General features: G+C 39.7%; 1 protein-coding gene across 1 annotated transcript in view; it reads left to right on the top strand.

Moving 5' to 3' along the window:
- EPB41L4B (erythrocyte membrane protein band 4.1 like 4B) overlaps window positions 1–22,109 on the top strand; it is a gene marked incomplete at its 5' end in the record, with an annotated part of 102,817 nt that overhangs the window by 3,062 nt on the left and 77,646 nt on the right. Inside the window, 11 exon segments of the mRNA XM_008936117.1 lie at window positions 2,779–2,823; window positions 3,628–3,680; window positions 7,793–7,913; window positions 8,514–8,601; window positions 9,149–9,237; window positions 9,565–9,634; window positions 9,807–9,976; window positions 10,076–10,185; window positions 12,167–12,197; window positions 12,698–12,731; window positions 13,739–13,806. Of these exon segments, the coding sequence (XP_008934365.1) occupies window positions 2,779–2,823; window positions 3,628–3,680; window positions 7,793–7,913; window positions 8,514–8,601; window positions 9,149–9,237; window positions 9,565–9,634; window positions 9,807–9,976; window positions 10,076–10,185; window positions 12,167–12,197; window positions 12,698–12,731; window positions 13,739–13,806 (879 nt within the window).

The following is a 22,109-nucleotide window of genomic DNA, read 5'->3' as shown; positions in this document are numbered from 1 at the left end:
TGAAAATTGGGAAAGGAACAGCTGGAGGAAAAGCTTTGTATGTGCTAGCTTTGTCTTCTTTGTGTAGTAATCATTTATCTTAATGTTGGTTTATCTTTTTTGTTTGTTTGTTCTGTTTCTCACCGTAGGCTACTTTCTGTGTCTTCAAATTTGCTTGGGAATAATCAGTGTAATCCTATGCAGCCCAAGGTGTCTAAAGATTGTTGGTGGTTGTAGTGCATGTGATGTTTACATTAAACTTTCTCCTGCAGGCATATGTTCATTGTCTCCTTTCCTGTCTGCTGTGTTGACCGTGTATTTTTTTTTCACTGCCTAAGGCAAGATCCAAGAGCTAATTGTCACCACTTTATGATACTGATGTGGGGGCTTTAATATCCATTATCAGTTTAATGCAGCAGTATTAATTCAATAAGAGGGCATATTCCTCTACAAGGTATAATTAACCTCTAGAACTCCCTGCCACTTACATAATTGAGTATAAGATCTCAGAGAATCCAAAAACCTGCATGACTTTTGGGCATCTCTGGTGAGAAAATGCAGATAAATTAGTAGGAATAATATGTATTTGCTGAAAATTGATGTAAGTCATCATATATCAGGGTGCATGTCTGACAAGTATTACATTTGCCCTGTGGTCAAATTATTCCATTACTGTCTAACACAAGATTTCTTACTTAATTCTCTGAAGCTTACAATCCTAGTCACTGCAAGGTGTGGTCACTGCTGTGATCGAGTAAGATGTTTCCCCTGAAAGTATGAACTTTTGATGCTTTGTGATCTAATTATTGCTGAAAGATGATCATTTCAGAAGACTATTTTAATTAGAAAAACACTTTAGTTGGCTAAATTTTCAGTGTTATGAATATTTTTTTTTTTTTTTTTTAATTGTAAGCTTGACAGAAGACTGCTGTGAAACTGTGGAAGGAAAATGAAAATGAGCTGCAAATTGATTTTACAGTTAACAAATAATTGAATTTCTCTTTTTTTGAGGGGGAAAATGTTTGAATGTAGTTTATTTTTTTTAAGAATCTTTATGTTGGCTGTATCATATTTTCCATGTAGCACATTGAGTAAAAAGTGAAGATTAACTATATTCTCAGACTTAAACCAAGTGGAAATGGAATGGGAATAAGAGGAGGAATAAAAGCAGTTAGTAACCATGGACTGGCCTGGTTGAGGAGGGTGTTCAAAATTTCTTGTGGAGATTTGTTTTCTTGTAACCTGCAGTTTCTAGTGAAGCTGGAGTCAAATTCTCATAATTAGCATAGTAATGGGGAAGCATTGAGACCCTTCACCCACCCTGAATTTTTCCAATTTAAAAACTCAGATGAATTCCAGTACACTTGAAGACAACTTTTATCACTTTTTTTGAATGTGATTAGTTAGAAAAGCAACAGAGGAATGTGTCTCTTCGTGTGTGTTGAGGAGAAGTTTCTAAGGTATTTTGCTGATTTGGACTATGAACAATTGGAATGCCAACGCTTGTCAGTCTGTGTACAGAAAAGGAGCAAGAGAAAGCCACAGCAGCCAGAGCAGAGGTGCAGCACTGCACAGGCTGGCTGACACTGATAGAAACACTGCTCAGATTTTTGATGATTTGGAAGAGTTCATGGGATTGAGAATCATCAGGGAAAGCCAATCAGAACAGGCAGTACCCCTTTCTACTCTTAATCCGTGCATGCACATACCCAGATTTGATTGGCAAGTCAGATATTAGCAAAGTAGGTGAAGCAGAGATGTGACACAGAGCTAACATGAATAAATCTGATTCTGCTTTAAGTATATCATGAGAAGTCTTTTTAATCTTCCTTTTTATTTCTGTTTTCCTCTTTGATTCCAACTGGTCATCCTTCACCATGTTCACAGCACATCCTCTGTGATTGAAAACACTTTGTTTTTAGCATCTTTTGTACAGTTAGGAGAGGTTTACATTTGTGTTTCTTGGGTTGATTTTCAGTAGTGCTTCATGCTTTCTTCTCTTGAGTCACTCATCACTGCAAGTCTCACTCCACAGTGTCCATCCAGGGCAGTGTGGAGCCCGCCTGTGCCATCCTGTCCTGTACAGAGCTCTTGCATGACCTGAGGCACTTCTGCATGCCTCAAACCCCAACTCTGAGTGGCTGTGAAACATGAAGCTTGCCTTCAAGATTTAATGAAAGAAGAAAAATGAAGATATAACAACAGCTTAAAATACTATTACAATTTGAAGGCTGTAATTTCCTACTTGGCCTTGTGAATAAATGTGTGGGCTCTGTGGAATTCAGGTTTCTTTTATTCAGAACTTCTCTGCTGTTCCGAGTGGAACTTTAGTCTGAGCTTTTCCTTTTGCCCAGTCTGGACTTTTTCCATGTTCTTTATTTTTGTTTGACAAGGTGCCCTGATGTATTCATGTCTTTATCTGCATTTTGTCTCTAGATCCTGTGGTTCAGTTCTTGCTCTAATGGGGTAAGACCCAGCTCAGGAGAAGACTGGAGTGCCAATAACATTTAGCTTGCTGTGGTGTGCGCTCAGAGCACATCACAAAACAGTAAGATGTCCTGAACCCAGCCCGTAGATGGAAAATGTTTTCGTTTGGCTTTAGGTGAAAGTCATGGGGACTTTGAAGGTTGCAGGGAGCATCTGAGTGATCCTAAAGGCCCCCTTTGTTTGGTTTTTTTTTAAGAGCAAGTTAATGAAAACATTGTGACTACTCAATGAAATGGGATATTTTTCCAACCATTGGGGCTAGAAAGTTGACATTATTATATACTTTTGACTTTCCTAATTTTTATTTGTCAGGTACCTGTTTGTATTACAGCTCCGGCAAGACATCCTTTCAGGGAAGTAAGTACCTCTTTGCTCTTGCAGCTGTAATTTAAAGTATTTATAATAGTTAATCTTTTACTAATTTAAAATTTTACTTTTAACTGTGTAATCTTTTCAATTCTTTATGGTATTCATGCATAGATTATAAATGTGATTTACAATTCCACATGCATTTTTTTTCCTTTAGAATACAGAGGTATATGACTTTGTGATCATCATGACTATATTATTGACAAATAAAATGGGTAAGGACCTTTGATGGATTGACCAGATGATGGAAATGTATAAAGAGAGCAAAAACTGTCCTGATTTTTATGACCTGAGAAAGTAACATGAGCTTGCCATATTTTTCAGTATGATAGGTAAAATAGAGGAGGAGAAGATAATGAAGTGAAACACTTTCTGTAAAGGTCAACCCAGTGAATATATTTTGTGTCTTTATAGTCTCGCCCTGGCCAATAAATTCACACCTGCTCTATGGGGTTTTTGTTAATTACAGAAACAAAAAAACCCTGAAACCATATATTCTAAAGTATAGTGTTGAAGGAAAAATAGTTTCCTAGTTGATCTAATGTTGTCTCTATTAGTTCAAGCTTGTTTTATGGTGGAGCATATCATGTGCTTAGTGCTAATTAGAATGTACCAAACTAGGAAGTAATCATATACAAGTAATAATTAATTTAGATGTTTAATATCATTAATAGCTTGTGGAAGTTAACATTTCCATTTCTTATATCAGCCTACTTTTTAGCTTTATTGCAAGAGGAATTCACTGAGAAAAAAAGACTTTATTTTTATAGCTTCTTTTCTCTTCTTTTTAAGACTGAAATGCCCATATGAAACTGCTGTTGAACTAGCAGCTCTGTGTCTTCAAGGTAGGTGGTCTTTTGAAATTGGTTTGTCTTAGTGTCTTAAAAACACACCTACTGTTTTCTTTTCACTCTTTGTTACTAATGCTTTCTCACTGATCAGATATAAACGTCATTTGTTTACCTGAGGAGAAGAATTTTAGGAAGATCACATTCCTGCCTTACCTCTATTCTTAACTTCTGAACTACATGAGGCAATGTCAGCACGCCTGCCAAGGGGAGGGAACCTCAAAGACATGGATAAACAAAGGTTTTCTGGAAGCCATGGTCTGACTGGGGAAGAAAGACCCCAAATAGTTCCCCACTGGGGGAGAAGCTGTGGTGTGCGCAGTGTTACCCCTTCAGCACGTGCTTTGGTTGGTCCCTTGCAGATGTAGCTTTGAACATGGGCTTCCTGCTGCCTGGCCAGTGCCTGGGAGAGCAAGCTTCTCTGGGGCCTGGCCCAGGAGATGGTTACCAGGCAGGTGGGAGCAGGTGGCAGGTACTGGAGAGGAAGAGCTGAGATTAGTTCTGTGTCAGCAGCAAGGGTTGCAGGATTTAAAAAAATCATAGGACACTAGGTTTCATTAAGTTATTATAGGAAAAAGTTGTTTGTGGTTTTTGTTTGTTTGTTTTTCCTGTAGATGTATTAACACAAATGTTCATTCCATTTCTGGTGCTTTGTTTTGCAGATGGGAAGGAAACTTGTGTAATGGAGCTCAAATTTGTTTCTTTCTAACAGAAAGTGCAGTGAGCTGGACTATTCTAGGCATATCTGCAGCAAAATGAATCTAAATGAAATATACTGTTCCTGTTCCACTGGTGGCTGGCAATGGCACATGCAGTGCTTAGACAGAGTCTCTTAGTTGAATACAGCAATGGAGATAAATCAGTGATTCTAGATGGCCTTGAGAGTCAAAACTGGGAATTTAGTTCCAAACAGTAGCAGGTGCAAATCTTCAGGCAGTGGGTTGTTTTTCTCTTCCAGCTTGGCACAGCTCTGATTGTTAGGTGTGCAAAGAACTGCTGCAGGCAAAATATGTTCGTCTTTTTGAGGTGGATAAAATTTGGAGCTTGTGTTTGATTAGTTGCTTTCATTTTCACAGTTAGAAACACTAATAACCTCACCCCTGGTCTAGGCAAGGAGATCCAAGCAATGAATAACAGGTTTGATACCTCAGTGTTTTGGGTAGTAACTGAGACCTGTGATTGCTGTACAAATGTAATGCAGTAGCCATGCATCATGTTTATAATGCCTCTGACTAGTTCCCCAAACTAACACTTCTTGACACTATTGGTAGGGACGTACTTCTATACTCTTCTGCTGTCTTTTTTTCAGTTTCAGTTTTTTAGCTGTTTTGCCATCATCACAAAAAATTTGCCCAAAATTATTTCATTATTGCAACTAACATTATTCCTGCTTTCCTGCTGACATGTGCTATAATTAGCATTTTGTGATGTAACATTACATTTTATAGACCCTGGAAACTTAATTAGAAAAGTTTAAAGAAGTTTCTGTAAAATCCCGTCTTGCTCTTCAGTGTGGCTTTCCTAAGAGTGAAGAAAAAGTTATAAATGACTATTCTGGAATTGGTATTCTAGACCTCTGAAACACAGCTTTATACTTCATACGTCTTTTTTTTTTTTTTTTTTTTTAATCAGGGAAGTTGTTTATTACAGTAATCGTTTCTTTGTTCCAAACAATAGTTTCCAAGGCTGGCATTTTGTGTGGCTCATCGTTCAAAGAGAAACTGTTGGTTTGTTGCCAGTCCCATGAAGGAACTTCTATAGCAAATAACACTGATTTGCAGTATGGGATAACTTGTGAAGCAGATACGTAACTGTATGCTTCACTTAGGGATTGTCTACAGGAAGGCTGTAAGCAAACTTGATTTGTCACTGTTAGAGTAAGTTTTTAACTACCTCATTAGTCTCGTGTAACTTTCATATTTAACCAGGTATCCTTTGGAAACTACTAATTAAACTCCAAAGGAAAACTTTTTCTGAGATCTCTGGTTTTCACTTCAAATCATAAGACATCTTTGTGGGAATAGTGCACTATTTTTTCCTTCTGTGTAAAAGAATAAACATTATGTTTCCAGATAAACATGTTTTTGCAGTTATAAAAAACCTTATAGGAAATTTGCTTTTAAAAATGTCCCTCAGTTTATACAGTTATTAAGGAATACATATAATATATATAAATGCATTGGGCAACATCTGCACCCCAAAAAAATACCACACAAACCCACAACAACAAAAAACAAAATAAACCAAACAAATCCTAGAGGGGCATTGGAAAGCATGATACTTTGTCATAAAACTGCAAATTAAGAGTTGGATCCTCTGCAGTGCCCTTGTGTTGAAAAATATTAGTGCTGCTAATACAGTGCAGGGAACTGGTGAGACCCTTACTGGATCTTACTCTCAAGACTATTTCTCGGAGTTCAAAATGATGACATTGTTTGTCTGAAAATGCATAAACACTGAGTGCAGCTATTGAGAAACAAAAGTGGCCTTTTCCTTTGTACCTAAAACTTCTGCCCTGGCTTCTGTGTATCTTTTGTCCTGTGTGGTCATGTTCCTTCTCATCCTTACACATCCCTTCTATGGCACTGACGGCCTTCATTCCCCAGCTTCTCGCTCTGTTAACTAGTAGAGAAAATCTCCCATATTTTTCCTAGGTGTTTGTCAACACATCAAACTTTGGTTTCTTATGTTTTTTTCCTTGAAGTTCTCCTTGCTAATGTGTGTGTTGTAGGTCCCTCATATACTGGAGACTGGGCTTGCCAGTAATTCCTGACTTCTGTATTAAATAGGCTTCCAAATTAGGTGAAACAGCAGCAGAGCCAAAATGCCTCTGTTAAAGACTTACAGATAAGAATACTGTAACTCACCACGGAAGGTTACTGTTGAAGAGACAAAATGAGTGAGAGGCAGTAATTAGGAATGAAGATCAGTGAACTCAATCTATTTAATATCCTTAGGAATGCTAAATGTTTGAGCTCAAGTGCTCAGAACCACCTAGTAGGTGTATCAGTCAACAGGTGGCATTTTGAATGTAACTTTCTGTGTTCTAATGTGTCCCGTTAGGTATTTTTGAAGACCAAGAGTGAATTAAATTCATGCAAATGTTGTATGTAAAACTACCCTGCTTTCTCCAAGGGTTTCAATTTCTCTCCATGCTTTTTTCTTTTTTTTTCTCTCCCAGTAGTACTTGCAATAGTAGTAGTAGTCAAGAAACGTCAGCTGACAAAGGCCAGATTTGGAATCACATCATGTGTCAGGTGACAGATACGTGGTGCTGCTGTACAGTGTATTTGCCACCCATGTTTGTGTCCCAGTCCCGAGGCAGTGACATTGCAGCCTCTTTGTACAGCTGAGAGGTTCCAGGAGCAAAGCACGTCACAGGCACGAGGCCAGAAAGGGCCTCAGTCCCTGAGACACTCAGCGCTTGCATCTCCTGCTCAGCTCAGTGGGGTCTGAGTGGTGTTCTCGTGGAAAAGAAGATACCAGGCCCTAAGCCAATAGGTAGAAAATGGTACCTCAATTATGTGAATGCTTCAGCATTTCTTCCCTTAAAAACTACTTCATCTGAATATTACACCACTGTGGTGTGGGGAAAAAAAACCCACAACTTTATCATTGATTTCTTGAGACTAGGCATTATCTTCATGTTTTGACATGAACAGTAACGTAACAAAGCATGCAATATAATGGGAAGTATTTTGGAATGAAAAGTATGACCTCATTGCAATGAGAGGAAGTTTCAAAGTAACCTCTTCTGAAACAGTAGTGCATTGGTTTTTGGTTTTAATAGAAACTTTATTTCCTTTAAATGCTTTAAAATCCAGAGAAGCAGCTTTAGTTAAGCTGGTTTAGTTCTAGCATTCTTGAATGTCATAATTCTGTAGCATAACCTTACACTGCTCCTGCAAATGCCTTTGACTTCTTCTGTGAAACCTGGTTTGAGTTTCCAGGCAGGGGGATGGTTAACGTACGACATCAGCACAAGTGCATTCTTCTACAAAGTACTTGTAAACCTACAAGCAATCACTGTCTTTGTGGAGATTGTGGAATTAAATGTTTCTGGTCATCCCATGATCTTTGTTTTTAATTTTTCAATTGGTTGATTGCAGCTGAGCTGGGAGAGTGCGAGCTCCCAGAGCACACGCCAGAACTCGTGTCTGAATTCAGGTTTGCACCAAACCAGACTGAAGCAATGGAATTTGACATTTTTCAGAAATAGAAAGAGTGCAGGTAGGGTACGTGTATGGGAGTGGTGTCTCTAGCAACAGGAGGTTTCTTTCTGCTCCAGGGTCAAATATGCCCACAAGAATGCCTTCAACAGACATGAAACAGTGGTTATATTGGTTATACGTAGAAAATGGTGATAATTTAGGAGGGAAGATTGGTGGGGTGAATTCTGGTTTGTTTTGTTTTTTTTTTTCCTTTAGATGATTTCATAACAGTTTAAGCAGTCATTTTTTTTTTCCTGTTTCTCTTGGAAATAATTCTTTCTCTCTTCTTTCACACATTCCCACAAAGTTTTGTGTTCAGGGTAGTAGCAATCTCTGTTTTCTCGTCCTTTATTAATAAATATGGTACATTTTGGTGATGCTGTCTTACTTGAGCTTTCATCCTTATTGACAATGTTAGACCCTTTTTCAATTTTCATCCTTATGCTTTATTTTTTTTTTTTGGAGGGAAGAGGGTAAGAACATAACCTTAGCTTGAAATACTATTTAGTGCCATTACACTGGAGGGCCTAAAGAAGAGGGTTAGGGGGATGAATTTTAAAACATTTAAAACAGACAAAATTTTCTTACCATAAAGTATAAATAAATTTTATGTTCTTAGGGGAAAGAGCCCGGCGCAGGCTGAGTTGTGCTACCTGAACAAAGCCAAATGGCTAGAAATGTATGGTGTAGATATGCATGTAGTTAAGGTAAGATCCATGTGATACTTTATCAATGTGGGGTCTCTGCCCTGGTGTGTGTCAAGTCCCTCAGGGATGTCCTTGTTGTGGTGTGGGTTGCCCTGGGGGCCATGGTGCCACTGTCTTGCAGGTGGATCTTCTATCCATGTCCCCCACGGTATCCATTTCCACATGCCTTTTCCCGTGTCCTTCAGATTTTCCTTTTGTGCCTCCTTCCCCTGCAGCTACTGCTTGCTCTTAAACACAGGTGAGCTGAGGTGTGGGCATCCCTGGCTGCAGCATCGGTGTGGGGCCATTTCCACAAGCCTTAGAGCCATCAGGGCAGCACATGGCCTCCTCCTCCCACCAAGGGCACCCTGTTGCCTCCTGTTGCCAAAACCTGCCAGTTTGCACCCAGTGCAAATTCATATACACAGCACATTCTTCTGCTGTGTGAAGTTAAAAAAATCTGCAGACCTTATTGTTTATTTTGAAACCTGTGGATTTTGATGAACTCCTGTAGTAATATTTACACTACTAATGGCATATTGATTGTTGATCCTGTGCTCACTTACAGGGAAGAGATGGTTGTGAATATGCTCTTGGACTGACACCAACAGGCATATTGATCTTTGAAGGAGCCAACAAAATAGGCTTATTCTTTTGGTAATCTGTTTTTGTGTTATGTTCCTTTGTGTTAAAGCTGAAATGGTTCTCCTTTATGTAATGAGATTTTTACCATATTTTATAGTGTAGATTGAATCTAGAAGGTTAAAATATGAAGGTTAAATATTAAGGTAAATTGGCTTGGTTAGAAGTATCACTATCAAATATAAAATATTTGTTGAAAAACAGTCAACTTTCCAGATGGTACTTTTATTAGAATTCCTGAATTGTTCCAGGATTGCAAATCCCCCCCACATTTATGGGAAATGGTCCTAAATTACAAAATGACATTTTTCCATTAATTTTCCTTTTGCTTCTTGTGTTTAGGCCTAAAATCACAAAAATGGACTTTAAAAAGAGCAAACTAACACTTGTGGTTGTAGAAGACGATGAACAGGTAACTTTCTTATCTTACTTGTGCCTGATCCAACAAAGTGTGGTGTGTGTTCAGGCTGGTAAGAACACAAGGGAGGCTCAGCACACTGTTGGCCCAGGCTGTGTTTCTCCTACCAAGGGCAGTAACTAATATCATGCATGCCAACTTCCAAAGCTTTTGTTTCTGCATTTAGGGCAGAGAGCAAGAGCACACATTTGTTTTCCGGTTAGACAGTGCCAAAACGTGCAAACATCTGTGGAAGTGTGCAGTGGAGCACCACGCTTTCTTCAGATTGCGAGCCCCTGCAAACAGTAAATCTAGTAGATCCGACTTCATAAGGCTGGGATCACGCTTCAGGTTCAGGTATTTAGCAAAATAACAGCAAAAATATTTGCGTTTCTACAAAGGCCCAGGTACAGCATCCAGCAAATGCAGGGGCTAACTTTATTTCTGTGTTTTAAGTGGGCGGACAGAGTATCAGGCGACACACGGGACGAGACTGCGCCGAACTAGCACGTTTGAGAGGAGGCCCAGCAAGCGGTACCCTTCTCGAAGGCATTCAACTTATAAGGGTAAGTGTTTGGACATCTGTTCACTGAACCGGTCATGCAGGCCTCCAGTCAACTCATAGAAATGTCACATTACAGCCATCAAATCTGTACCACGGTGTAAAAACATGTCAGCTCACCTAAAAAATCACATTGTACATTTGGTTTTTTTTTCCCTGAAGTAAGAGTCTCTTGTTTATATCTACCAGTTTTAATCTCTGTGTATGTCTAATTCTTCTGTCCCCCACCTGTGGAGGAGGAGATAACTAAGATTTCCTTTGTTCCTCTGTTGAGGAAGAAGTAAAAGTTGTGTTGAGCTCAATGAGGGAAAGCATGTAACATTTTCTTGACTCTAACGGCATATTATTCACTTACCAAGACTCTGGCCCTAATTAACTTTGTGTGGTAGTTGATACGTGCTAAATTTGAATTGAATGACCAGGAGTTTATTTCCCCTTGTGGTTTTGTCACTTGTCCTTCAAAACTGAAGCTGAGATTTTTATTCCTTGTAGAAAAACCTAGGAAGGAACTCTGCAAGATAACTCCCTCTAAATTGTATGTTACTTGAAGCTGGAGATGTAGTTGCTGTATGGAGCAGGGTGAGCTGACATTCCATTAGGACATCTTTGCACTCCTTTGCTTTCGTAGCATATGAACCTTCCTCAGTTCCATGAAAACCCTTGTTGTGTTACGGGGGCGTTTTTTTTTTCCCTCACGTGCAATGGGGGGGAAAGGGTAGTGATCATATGTGTGTTCTAGAGGCTGTAACCAGCCCCTTCATTACTACATGTCAGCTTTTTATGGAAATGCAAATTTATTAAATTTGTGAGGTACTGTTGATGTGATAGATAAGAGTCAGTTAAATGTTAAGTGTGGATGATTTCATAAGTGGAAGAATGGATTGTAATTATTTTAATTTTTTTACACAATAACAGTATCTGTCAGACCTGCAGGTTATACCTTGTCTCAGCACTTCCGTACTTACGTCTGTGAGATGGGGAAGAAGAGAAAGTTTGACTTATGCTCAGTTTATTTCTCTGTGCGTAGCACCCAGGCAGAACTTCTGTCATACCCAGATGATCTCCCTCCAGAGAGCTCAACAGTGTGTTTAAGTTGATACCAAAGCTCCCTTCAGATTACTCTTTCACACATCTCTTGGCCGTTAAGACCTGTACCTAGTTGCAGCCCACAAGCGTTGGATTCTGTCCTACCTCAGAATCTTAGAGACTTATGCAGTATCTCATTAAGTTTGTCGTCCCCTTTCTGCATTCAGCAGAGCTGAATTTTCACTTATCTCTTATATACTGTTATCTTGTATATCTCTTAGTAACTCTTATCACTCTGTAGTTTTTTGGTGCTCTTGAAAAATACCCTGGTTGTCGGGACAAAGAAATGACACATCCTAGTTACTCAACTGCCTCCTTCACCGTTCTTTCCAGCCTATCCAGAGCACAAGCCAAAGATTTGTTGCCTAAGACTGCTCGGTGCCTTCCCATATTCCCAGCTGATGGGCTTTTTTGGCTACCATCGTTCACTGTAATAAGACAAAGGCCATTAGCAGCTTCAGTGATAATCTGGATTCTGCAAGATGCAAAATTTTTGAGGGGGATAGCTTCTGATTTCCAAGGAACTCAATGGTATTGACATGGTAGCTACAGCAAGGTGAGAGAAGTAGTGCTTTGATTACACAGAGTTTAGTCTGCCAAAAGTCCTCCTTTTGTGACATTTGGGAAGAATGCTCATCTACTGCATTTTTGATGGGCATTGACTCTTTCAGAAACAGGGAGGTTTGTGTGTGCCTCCTACTGGATGTGCTCACATAGGAATGCTAGGAAGCACAGGGCTGCACTTGCGAATCTGACACATTTTTGCAAGTATGTCTGTGTGAGGATACATTTAAGCTGTAGTGTAACATCCCAATCACAGTAGCTGCAAATTACTTGAATTTCATGTCTGAAGGTTTTTTTTCACTTGTCTTAAGTCTTTTTGTTTGTTTCTTTTTAAGCAAACAATCCTGTGAAAGCAGCACAACTGTGGTAAGTGGCTGTCCAAGTTCTCTCAACCTCTCGGTTGTTGTCAGGCAGGAGAGATTCTGAAGACCATTTCTGCATTGGTATTTGTCAAAACATTTTCTGGTGTGGGATGAATTGCTTTGGAGTCGTTATTTAGCAGCACCAAATTCTTCTTGGGGACTGCTTATGAGACTTCAAGTGCTTCCACTTTTTAATTTTTTTTAGTGTCTGCGGATGCTTTGAGATTAAAGCAAAATGTGTTTCCTTTCTGGTCATTGCCATTACGCTAACTTATCTAATGTTATTTGTTCTTGTTTCATAAATGTAAAATGAATAAAAAGCTTTTGCACCCCTTTCTTGCACTCAGATTTCTGTAGTGTATATCTTAAATAAAATACTCATGTCCTTAAGAATATGAATTTTACTTCACTGTAATACTCCCCTGAAGAGTAGAACCTTGAACTAAGGAAATTGTGACATAGATGTATTGATTACATAACTTTTTTTTTTTTTTGGTCCCTTAGTGCTAAAAATACTCCTGAAGTCCATAACTACCAGGTAAGGGCATAACAATTGTTGAAGCAAATATTGTCGTTTTCTCCTCTTTCCTTATTCTGGGGTGAGATTCTCTCAGGTGGTTCGGAAATAAACAGCGTCACTTTGGGAGTTACAGGAAAAGTGGAAGGATTCTTGTCTCTTTCTTCCCCTCTGATTTTGGATGCTAGGCAAGCTGAATAAACTCCAGTTCCCTCCCTCCCTCCTTCCCTCCCTCCTTCCCTCCCTCCTTCCCGACTTTGGGACTGTGAATATGATGGACCCCAGGAGACTGCTCTGTGAGCAAGCTTTTGTCTGGAGCCACCTCTCACATCAGATGATCCCTGACAGCAAGTTCAAAGCTGCAGTTGTCTCCCTTATCACAATACTCAAGGAGTTTATTGCTGGTCAAATGTTTGGTTATTGTTTGTTAGTGATATTTTAGGTTTTTTTTAAACAAGCTCCTTCATACACTTCAGAGAAGAACTTCGCCCAGTTTTCATCTGTGATACTGGCAGTCAGTGCTACTGAGAAAGCAAGCTGTGCTTTCAATCAAATTGAGTGTGCCCATGAGAACTTAGTCTTCACACTTCTTTTTATTGAAAGTCTCACTAGGGATTTTGTTTCACTATTCCTCCTGAAGATCTCATGGACAGGAGAGAGAAATGCTGTCGCCAAAGACAGGTGACCTTCTGAAGACTGCTGTTATAATAGTAACCTTTCTCACTCTCCACCTTTGATTAAAGCTGATGTTCTTTTGATGTGCTTTCTATGAGAAGCACTAGATGTGCCAGGTTGTCCCTCAGACAGAAAAGCAATTTTCTTGACACTCTGCCATGAATGTGTCCTAACAAGCAAACTCATTACTAAGAGGTCTCACATCTATGTTCCGTGTTATGGGAGAAGGACTAAAACAGTGGGGGCTTCTAGGGCTCATAGAGAGCATGTTTCTCATGGCCCCAGGGAAGTAAAAAGTGAATAGGGTGGTTTTTATATGTTTTTGTTAACCAGGTTCAATGTTTTACTTGCAGCCACAGTATCATGCTAATATACATCCTGCTCAGCCACACTGGCATCCGCATACGCCTGTGAATGTAAGGTAAGCAGCCTTTGCTTTGTGAAAAAGGTGATCACTTCTGTCTTTATCTTACTCTGTTGGCATGAAGCTTTCATGGACATATTGGGCAATTTTCTGCACATGAAAAGCAAAACGTAGTTACAAATATGTCATGCAGGGGTAGTGTTAAATCACTTCTGTTTAGATTGGGCTTTGGAATGTCCTCATCTGCTTGATGAAATTTTTTTCAAGTTGAGTGTTAATTCAGAATTTGATGTACAACTTCAAAAATATTTCTATAGGGAGTATGTTGGATGGGAACATGCTCAGTGGCTTCAATAAAACTAATTGCGGTTTAATCAGTATTTAATCTCCTAAAACAAAGAAAAATTATTTTAGGGTAAAGTTAAGTTATGAGTGATTTCTTGCGTTGCAGCACTTTTTTCATCTTTTGCAGAAACATATATGGCAAAATAACATATACATGGAACAATGTATCAAGCACTTCACTGATAATTAGTGAAGTTATAACATTGAGTTTTTGAGAACTATTTTACAGAAATATCCCTGTATGTGGTATTGCGCTATCTTCACACAGACTTCCTTGTTTTGTAACTAGTAATGAGAGAAATTGAGTGGAAGAAAATATTGGAAAAAAATTCAGTCCAAGTTAGAACCAGCTTGGTGGAGAGCACAGTGAAGGCTCACACCTGCTGGTGGATGTGTCTGTGCATGTGCACGTGGTAAAAATCTGCTGCTAATAGAAAGGGACCTTTTTAGGTTACTCACGTTTTTTAGACAATTACTGTCTTGATTTGAAAAATACCCGTACCCTAATCTTCATTCCTATTCATTTTACATTTTTATGTCTATATTCTTACATTAGGATAGGTAGGCTTCATTCTTAGTGTAGGCAGGCTCTGGGGATGAGCCCAAGCTTAAAATGGGTGGAAAGGCAATTTGGTCCAAATTTGAGTCTAGGAATGCAGGAAAAAAGGCACATATGGGATAAGAAATACATACTTGGCAGAGAAGCAAACGTACTCATTGTCATCTAAAATTCCTAGCATACAGTGGTAAAGCAGATACTCTATTTATGCTAGAAACAGGAATTTTGATTGAGTAATTAACTTGCCTATATATCATGTTCAAGATTCTTCGCAGTTTGGGGGTTTATTTGTCCATTTAATTGTGTGTGATCTGAAACATACAATTTCCCATTACAAAGAAGTGGTTGCTAAGTGAGGTTAATGGATTTATAACTAGTTTGAGGTTTTGCTGAATTTTTTCAAAAGATTTGTTCACTTATGATACTAGTCTATCACATTTTAAAGCCAAATAGTTCACCCTGGAGTAGAGTGATACCGAAATAATGTAATGTATTGTAGTGTGTGCAGACAACCTCCCCCTGCAGCCCCTCTGCTGCTTTGGGCAAAGATTAAGGTCAGGGAAAAAGAAACAATGGCTTTTTTATAGCTAGGCTTGTAAGTCTAAAAAACGTACTTAAAGCTCCATTGTGCAAGCTGGGTGGAAAAGGTACTCACAATATTTGTCCCAGTCAGAAGCATTTAAATGTTTGGTTAAAGTGGAAGCTTTGAGTTATTCTAACTTGGAGCCAAAGTGGAAGAGTTATGCATTTAAAATCTTGTATAGCTTGATTTGAGAAAGCTTAATCCATCCAGCTATGAACTTGAGATCAGACCACAGATGCATGAAATTCTTTCTGCTGGGCATGCCAGTCTGGAATGGGCCAAAGGCTGCAATGAAGTTACCTGCTATATATTTGTTGCTGTTGAATAGTTTTGTGAAATAATACGTAGAATCATGTCTCAGTCTTCTTAGTAAAATCCTTTTAATGACATTATTTGTTTGCAGTTAACTTAATGTTCAGTCTTCTGAGAAAATTCATTCCCATTAACAGTTGTCATTATATAACTTCAGAATGTCTCCAAAAAAAAAGGTAAAATCTTAACCTGCCTGCATTTCTGCTAGCACAGAAAAAAAAAATAACAGAAAGTGCAACTTCCATTTGGTAGTAAGGGAATCTTAAACACCATGGTTTCCTACATACTCCTCAAAATTTTTTATTTATGCCCTTTTTCTCCCCCCCAGTGATTGAGAAGACACTGTAGAGTGGTTGAAGTTAATATCTCTAAGCAGCAACAAGTAAATATTTTTCCTCTTGAACTTTTGCAAGTTTCACTCCAGGGTGGCAGAAATCCCTGTGCTAACTATAGACTGGAGGTGTTCCCCTTAACAGGCCCTGACCATGTAACTTGCAGGCTGCGTCAGGGTAACTGACTGCACCAGTGCTGAAGGAATGGCAGTAGTCATAGAACAGCAACTTTCTTTCCTAATAAGATTGCCTTTCTTAATTCTTTCTTTTTTGGACCTTAAGGCTATATTTTTGTGAGCTCAGCCTTTCGCGTGCTATGATTTATTTTCTGTGTTTGTTGTACACACTTAGTTTTCCCATAGCAACCTCTTTCCTCCCCCAGCCCTCTGGGGTTCAGGAGCTTTGATGCACCCCACTTGCTGTAACAACTTATGTACTGTGTAGCACTTCTAAGTTTACTTCCAGCTCTTACTAACTAATAACTGTGCACATGGTACAGGCCACCCTATCATGATGACAGGCCATACTGGAAAGCCCCCACAAGTGGAGAGGACAGCAATTTACGATATATCCAGGAACAGAACCAGAAGAACTTAGGAGGCATCCAAAGCATGATGTTCCAAGATAAACTCATGACGACTCTCTGAAAAACAGCCATCTTCATTTCACCTGCCATCCTAGACGCTCCTTGCATTCCGTGGTCCGTGTCTGTCTGCAGTATGTCCGAAGTGTGTTTGTTGTGCATAACGTGTGTCTCCTTGCGTGTGCCTCCATCCTTGTTTAGTGTTCATGGACATTCTTGGGAAAAGCATTTTCCCTATCTTTGTAAAAAATCTTGAAAAACCTTTTGTGAAAGCTAGTAAGAATTTTCAGTGCCCCGAGACCAGGAGTATTTCTGGGGGCTTATATTCTACCGTATTTTCAAATCTGTGACCCTCTGCCTGCTGTTGAAGATCAGCCATTTGTGCCTTAGTTATTTTTATTATCTTATTTCTTTTGATTCAAATTAATAGATGAAGTGTGAGAAGCTTTGTTTTTGACATGCAAATAGATAAAAACATAATTCACACTGGCAATCAAAATGGCTTGTGGACCACCAACAAAGGGAGCCTACTGAGGTAGTCATAGGTTTGGGCATCATTTGTTTTGAATTTTTGTGTTCTGTGGAAAAAAAAAAAAATAGGTGCTTGCCTAATTTTGAAAACAAGTGAAAACAAGTATAGGGAAAGGACACGATAATAAAACTTCATGGAATATGTGTATTTCTTTTTTTTAACTTACTGTTTATATTGATAGCATTCCCCAAAACCATACCTGCTGCTATAAAGGCAAGAATGTTAAAAATTAATCCTTGCTAAAAGGGTGCTGCTGTCTTCTTATTTTTAATGTGATTATGGAAGTGAACTATACAATGGCATAGAACTACCTACTGATAAGTTTTCTGAGTGGATTCAGAAACGCAACTCATAATCGATATGCTACAGATAAGGACAATCCAGTGAAATAGCTCTATTTTTTTAAAGTTAGTCATTTGCAAAGTTGAATGTATATTTTATAAACCTAGGTCTTTAAATAGGCTTGGCTGGTATTTTGATCACTTGCTGATTTTTGGTGGTTCTTTGTGGTTTGTTTTTTAACTGGAAATAGTAGTGCCATTTTCACCTGTGCATTTATTTTAATTAGGCCTTACATCTGTGGTCTCTCTGAAGTTGTTGGAATGAATGAATCTTCATTTGGGCTATTTTAAAAATGAAGTAGTTTTTAACTTGATTTTGATAAATACAGGTTTGTAAACAGCTATAACTGTTATTTTTTTCAGAGCAAATTTGATAGCGTACAATTTTTTGTGAAATATATTTGTTTACAAATGCTATCTTTTAATATTTTTTTTTGATCTTTCATGTATGTGCTAAGTACAAATAAAAATTTTCATCTTCTAGTTATGGTTATCATGCATTATTTATTTACACCTTATGCTTGTGCCTGTTTTGCCCTGGAATCACCAGTGCTGTGCTGGATTGATGTTTTCAGTGCAGTAGAGAAGGAGTGAAACAATAAAGTGATTGTGCACTGAGATGTGAAAATACCAGAGTAAGCCGAAGGTGGGTAACCATAGAAGCTGGCTTCAGTTTCCCCAGGCTAGTCTTCCTCTGTTTCAGCAGCATTCTGTTTGGAAAAGGAGGAAAGATTAAACTTGCTGGAGCCGTTGGAACAAGAGCCTAGTTTAGCTGCTGCTCTGAATGCCCTCTGGAGGAGTTTTGTTGAATATTCATGTTAGAGTGGAGTGTTGTTGCTTCATGATTCACACACCTACATTCATAATGCTGTATTGTTCTTGTCATATAATTTCATTGCCTTCTCTGTGGTATGTTGTTAGTGTTCCTCCTCATCATGTGGTGTTATCTACTGAAGCTGCACAGAATTAGGGATCTCCCTGTCAGATCACAAGAAAAGGCAGCACCAAGGCCTAACCAGTCCTTGAGTGTTAAAAAGCCTTGTGCAGGAGGTCCGCACGTGGGTGAAGAACAACCCGTTGGCCTTGTGTGTTCTGCAGTTTGTGTGTGTTTCCTCAGGAGAAGCACTTGTCATTCTGCTTCTCTGGAGAAGGAGCTCACGCACTCTGCACTCCCCTTTCAATTTTTCATCCCACGTCTTCCTTGCTGTCTGCAGAAATTGGTACCAGCAAAGTCACTGAGATGGGTAAGAAGAGATCAGTTTCTCTCTCCTTCCACTTGCTCTGGTCTTGGTTGACTTCTCATAGCAAATGGGCTGGGATGCAATTGGGAAGAGGGAGCATTTCTGCCTGTTTCCTCTTTTACCTGTGCTGATTATGTCACCTGAACGAGGAAGAATAAGGGTAGAGTCCATATGAAGAGGGTAGCACAAATAAATTGCTTTATATTTAAAAGCACATTGTCATCGTTCCCCAAATTACCACACTCATTACTTACAAAGTATTGTTTTTAGCAAATAACTAATACAGGCCTTGTGATGTTAGAACTAACAATTTGTGTTTGAAGCAGCACAAAACTGCAGGTGAAAACCAAATCACATAGGGAGAGGAGAGAATGATGGGAAATGTTTGGTTAACTCAGCTGTTAAATGTTGTAGCACCTTTTGTTTAAAAATAAAATACTGGGAAAGCTGTGGCAATACAAATCAATACTACATCCTAGACTCATGCTGCTGGAGGAAGTCTCTGATAGTTTATGGATGCACAAACTCAACACAGGGACTTGGTAGGCCTGGTGTATGAGCATTTATATGTTGTGTTGAATTACTTAAACTAGAAGCTTCTCTTGAGGAAATGCCACAAAATTTTTACCAAGCAGTATGTTATGCAGTCATCGTATGACTGCAGTATGTTATGCAGTCAGTTATGCAGAGAGATCACCACATTTTGAATGTGTTCTAAATATACGGGGAAATTGTTTAAAAAAGATCTTTCAAACTGCCTAAAGGAGGTACCACCTGAATTCAGATGAAGCAAGTTCTCAGGGGTGTCTGTGGAACCGTGTGCAAACTTTCTCCACCCCATTCTGAAGTCTATTCATTGTGCAAGTCTGAAATCTTTTTACAAGTCCGGCAGACACTTAGAAACTCCTCTGTGACCTGATTGCACTGTCCTCTCACATAGGGGGGCAAGGGGTGGCGTGTGTGAGCACGGTGCTAGGCAGCAGAGACATTACACCCATCTGAAGTCCAGTGTGCCATCGGCTGCGTTCTTCCACATGCTGGAAAACTGCTTGATCCATCCTGGCTGAAGGTATCTTCTGATCATCTCTCTGCATACCTTCCTCCTAGCATTCAATAACGCTGGAAAGCGGTTCTTCCCCAGCAGAGCTGAGGCCTGGCTCTGCTCGGTGTACTCAGATTTGCAGGGGGGTTACTTTTTCCCTGCAATAACTCTGTCACCCTGCGCCCTCTCCCCTAGGAGCAGGTGGGGAAAGCGAAGCGCTGGCAATGCCACATCTGTAACTTGGGCTGGAACATATCGCTCTGCAGCCCCAGCCAGGCCCTAGCATGCAAAATGATGCTGAATACTGAACTACAATACTGAAAGTGTTGGCACCTTGGGTGAAATGCTTCAGTGTGGGCTTTTTCTTTAAACGTTTTTCAGCTATCTTTCTCTAGCTGATGTGAGTCACAGGCAAAGGGAACAAAGGCATTGGGTTTTGTAATGCATTTCCAAAGCTGGCAGTCAGGGATTGCACATTTAAGGAACTAAGAATTGACAGGTGCTTCCAAACCCTTTTACTGGTGAACACGTGCAAAGTGACCAGAAAGAGGATTGCTTTGTCACACTGTGGGTGGGAACAAAGCATATATTACAGCCTTGTGATGTAATTTGTCACTTTTCCTTCCTTCTGGATGAGCCTTGCTGCCTCTTCAGCCTGCAAGAGAAAGAATGTTAGAGCATGCAAGTAATTTTGAAAACGTAACTTCAGCTGCTGGTAAAGAATGAGCTGGTCAATGCCTAAGATGGGGGGGAGAAACTGAAACTCAGTATATCACTTGCTTCTCAGACACCAAAGTTGGCTAGATGGAACCCTTGGAGGGGGAAGAAGACTGTTCAGTGCCACAGTCATGCTTTCAGAACAGGCTTTCCACAAGTCATTCCGGTTTGTGTATCAAGCACACGGGCTACTCCTACCTAGCTTGAAGGATAGAGGTTTTATTGTGCAATCCATCTAACCTGACACACCAGACCTCTGGAAAGACTGTTGATGGTGAGTGGGTTTCCTCTTACTCTGCAAAGGACCACCAAGGAAGGCAGAGCTGTGTGTCGAGTGCTGTCATCGCAGCATTGCTAATGGCAGCCAAGGAGACTGAGCCAGAGCTGCTACAGCCCCGCTGGCATTAATGGACATAAATGGGGACAGTATTTTTTTAATTTCTCTCAGACTGTGTGTATTGTGCTTAGAAATTGGACTGATCCACCAGGACTCTCAATTTCTTTTGTGAAGACTTTGCCAGCCATGAATCTTCTTTGAGAACCAGCTTGAGCTAGCCTGGCTGAACTAGCCTGGTCAAGCCTCTGTGCCCTTAACCAAACTTGTGCTACAGTGTGAGCATCAAGATTTTGAACCATTTCAGAATAAATAGTTTTTCCTAATTGACAGTCAAACTGCTAAGTGCCTGGAAAAACACAGTGCTCTTATACGTGCTCCCAGGTTTTAGCATCAAAGAACCTGCAAGAAAATCAGTCCTCCTTTCTCAGCAGGCACCAGACACAGAATGATGCAGCTTTTGAACAAAAACAACGCTAATCAAAATAGATGAGAAAAAATGTGTGAAGGGACAGGCCACACTTCTGCCTGCCTCTTGTAGCGCATTGCAAAGCAGTGTATGATATTGATGGAGACCTCGTTTGGCTTCTGTTGTTTTCCATGTACTGCTGTACTTTGAAGGGACTGGCCAAGTAGGCTTCCTTTCTGAGCACGTGTGCTGTTGCACTTATTGCCACTGCATCACAAAAGAGATTCATGAAAACTTGACTCAACTGGAGTTCCTTCCTTGACAGGAGTCCCTTCCAGTAATAAAGCTTCTGCAGACTAAACGCTGCTCTCAAGTAATGACTGTTTCGTGACTGTCCTTCAAAGCAATATGTCTTATTTTCAGACAGTTGATTTCAGTAGTGTTGGTAAGAATTTAGTTGTAAAATTCACAAGGCAGTCCTCTCTGTTCATTTTTCACTTTATATATTGGGTTGCTACAGAAAATGCAAGCATGTCTCTAATAACTTCCATAAGGCTTTTAATTTCTGACTGTAACAGGCCTTCAGTTTTGAACAGGGAGAAAACCAGTTTTTAAAAAGTGCTATATCCAACTTTTTTTAAAGGTGGTGATTTTTTTATTTATTTTTTTTTTTCACATAGAGTCTTGGCAGACTTTGCACACAGATTGGTGAAGAAGGGAAGTTCCACCAGCCTGATATCTTTGACCTAATGTTATTTCTTGACTGTGGGACTTCTCCTTTTGGTTTGGCAGCATCCTGGCTTCCATGGTCTGTTGCTGTTCAGAAGAAATCAAGTTCATTTTCTCGTTAGCAGAAGAAGCATTCATGATAACTGCCTTAGTCGTCACATCTCCTGAGAACTGAGGAATCTGCCAATCTGAAAATGAGATAAAGCTGAGGCTATTGGGGAACCAGTGGAAACGCCCCTAGGGTTCTGTTTGCAAACTGACACCAAAATCACACCTCTGCCTTTGGTTGTACTGTGCTTTT

Source organism: Merops nubicus, unplaced genomic scaffold (genome assembly GCF_000691845.1).
Source record: "Merops nubicus isolate BGI_N331 unplaced genomic scaffold, ASM69184v1 scaffold9982, whole genome shotgun sequence".
In the NCBI taxonomy this organism is placed as follows: Eukaryota; Metazoa; Chordata; class Aves; order Coraciiformes; family Meropidae; genus Merops; species Merops nubicus.
The sequence above is the reverse complement of the archived record's forward strand: the minus strand, read 5'-3'. Positions and strand labels throughout refer to the sequence as shown.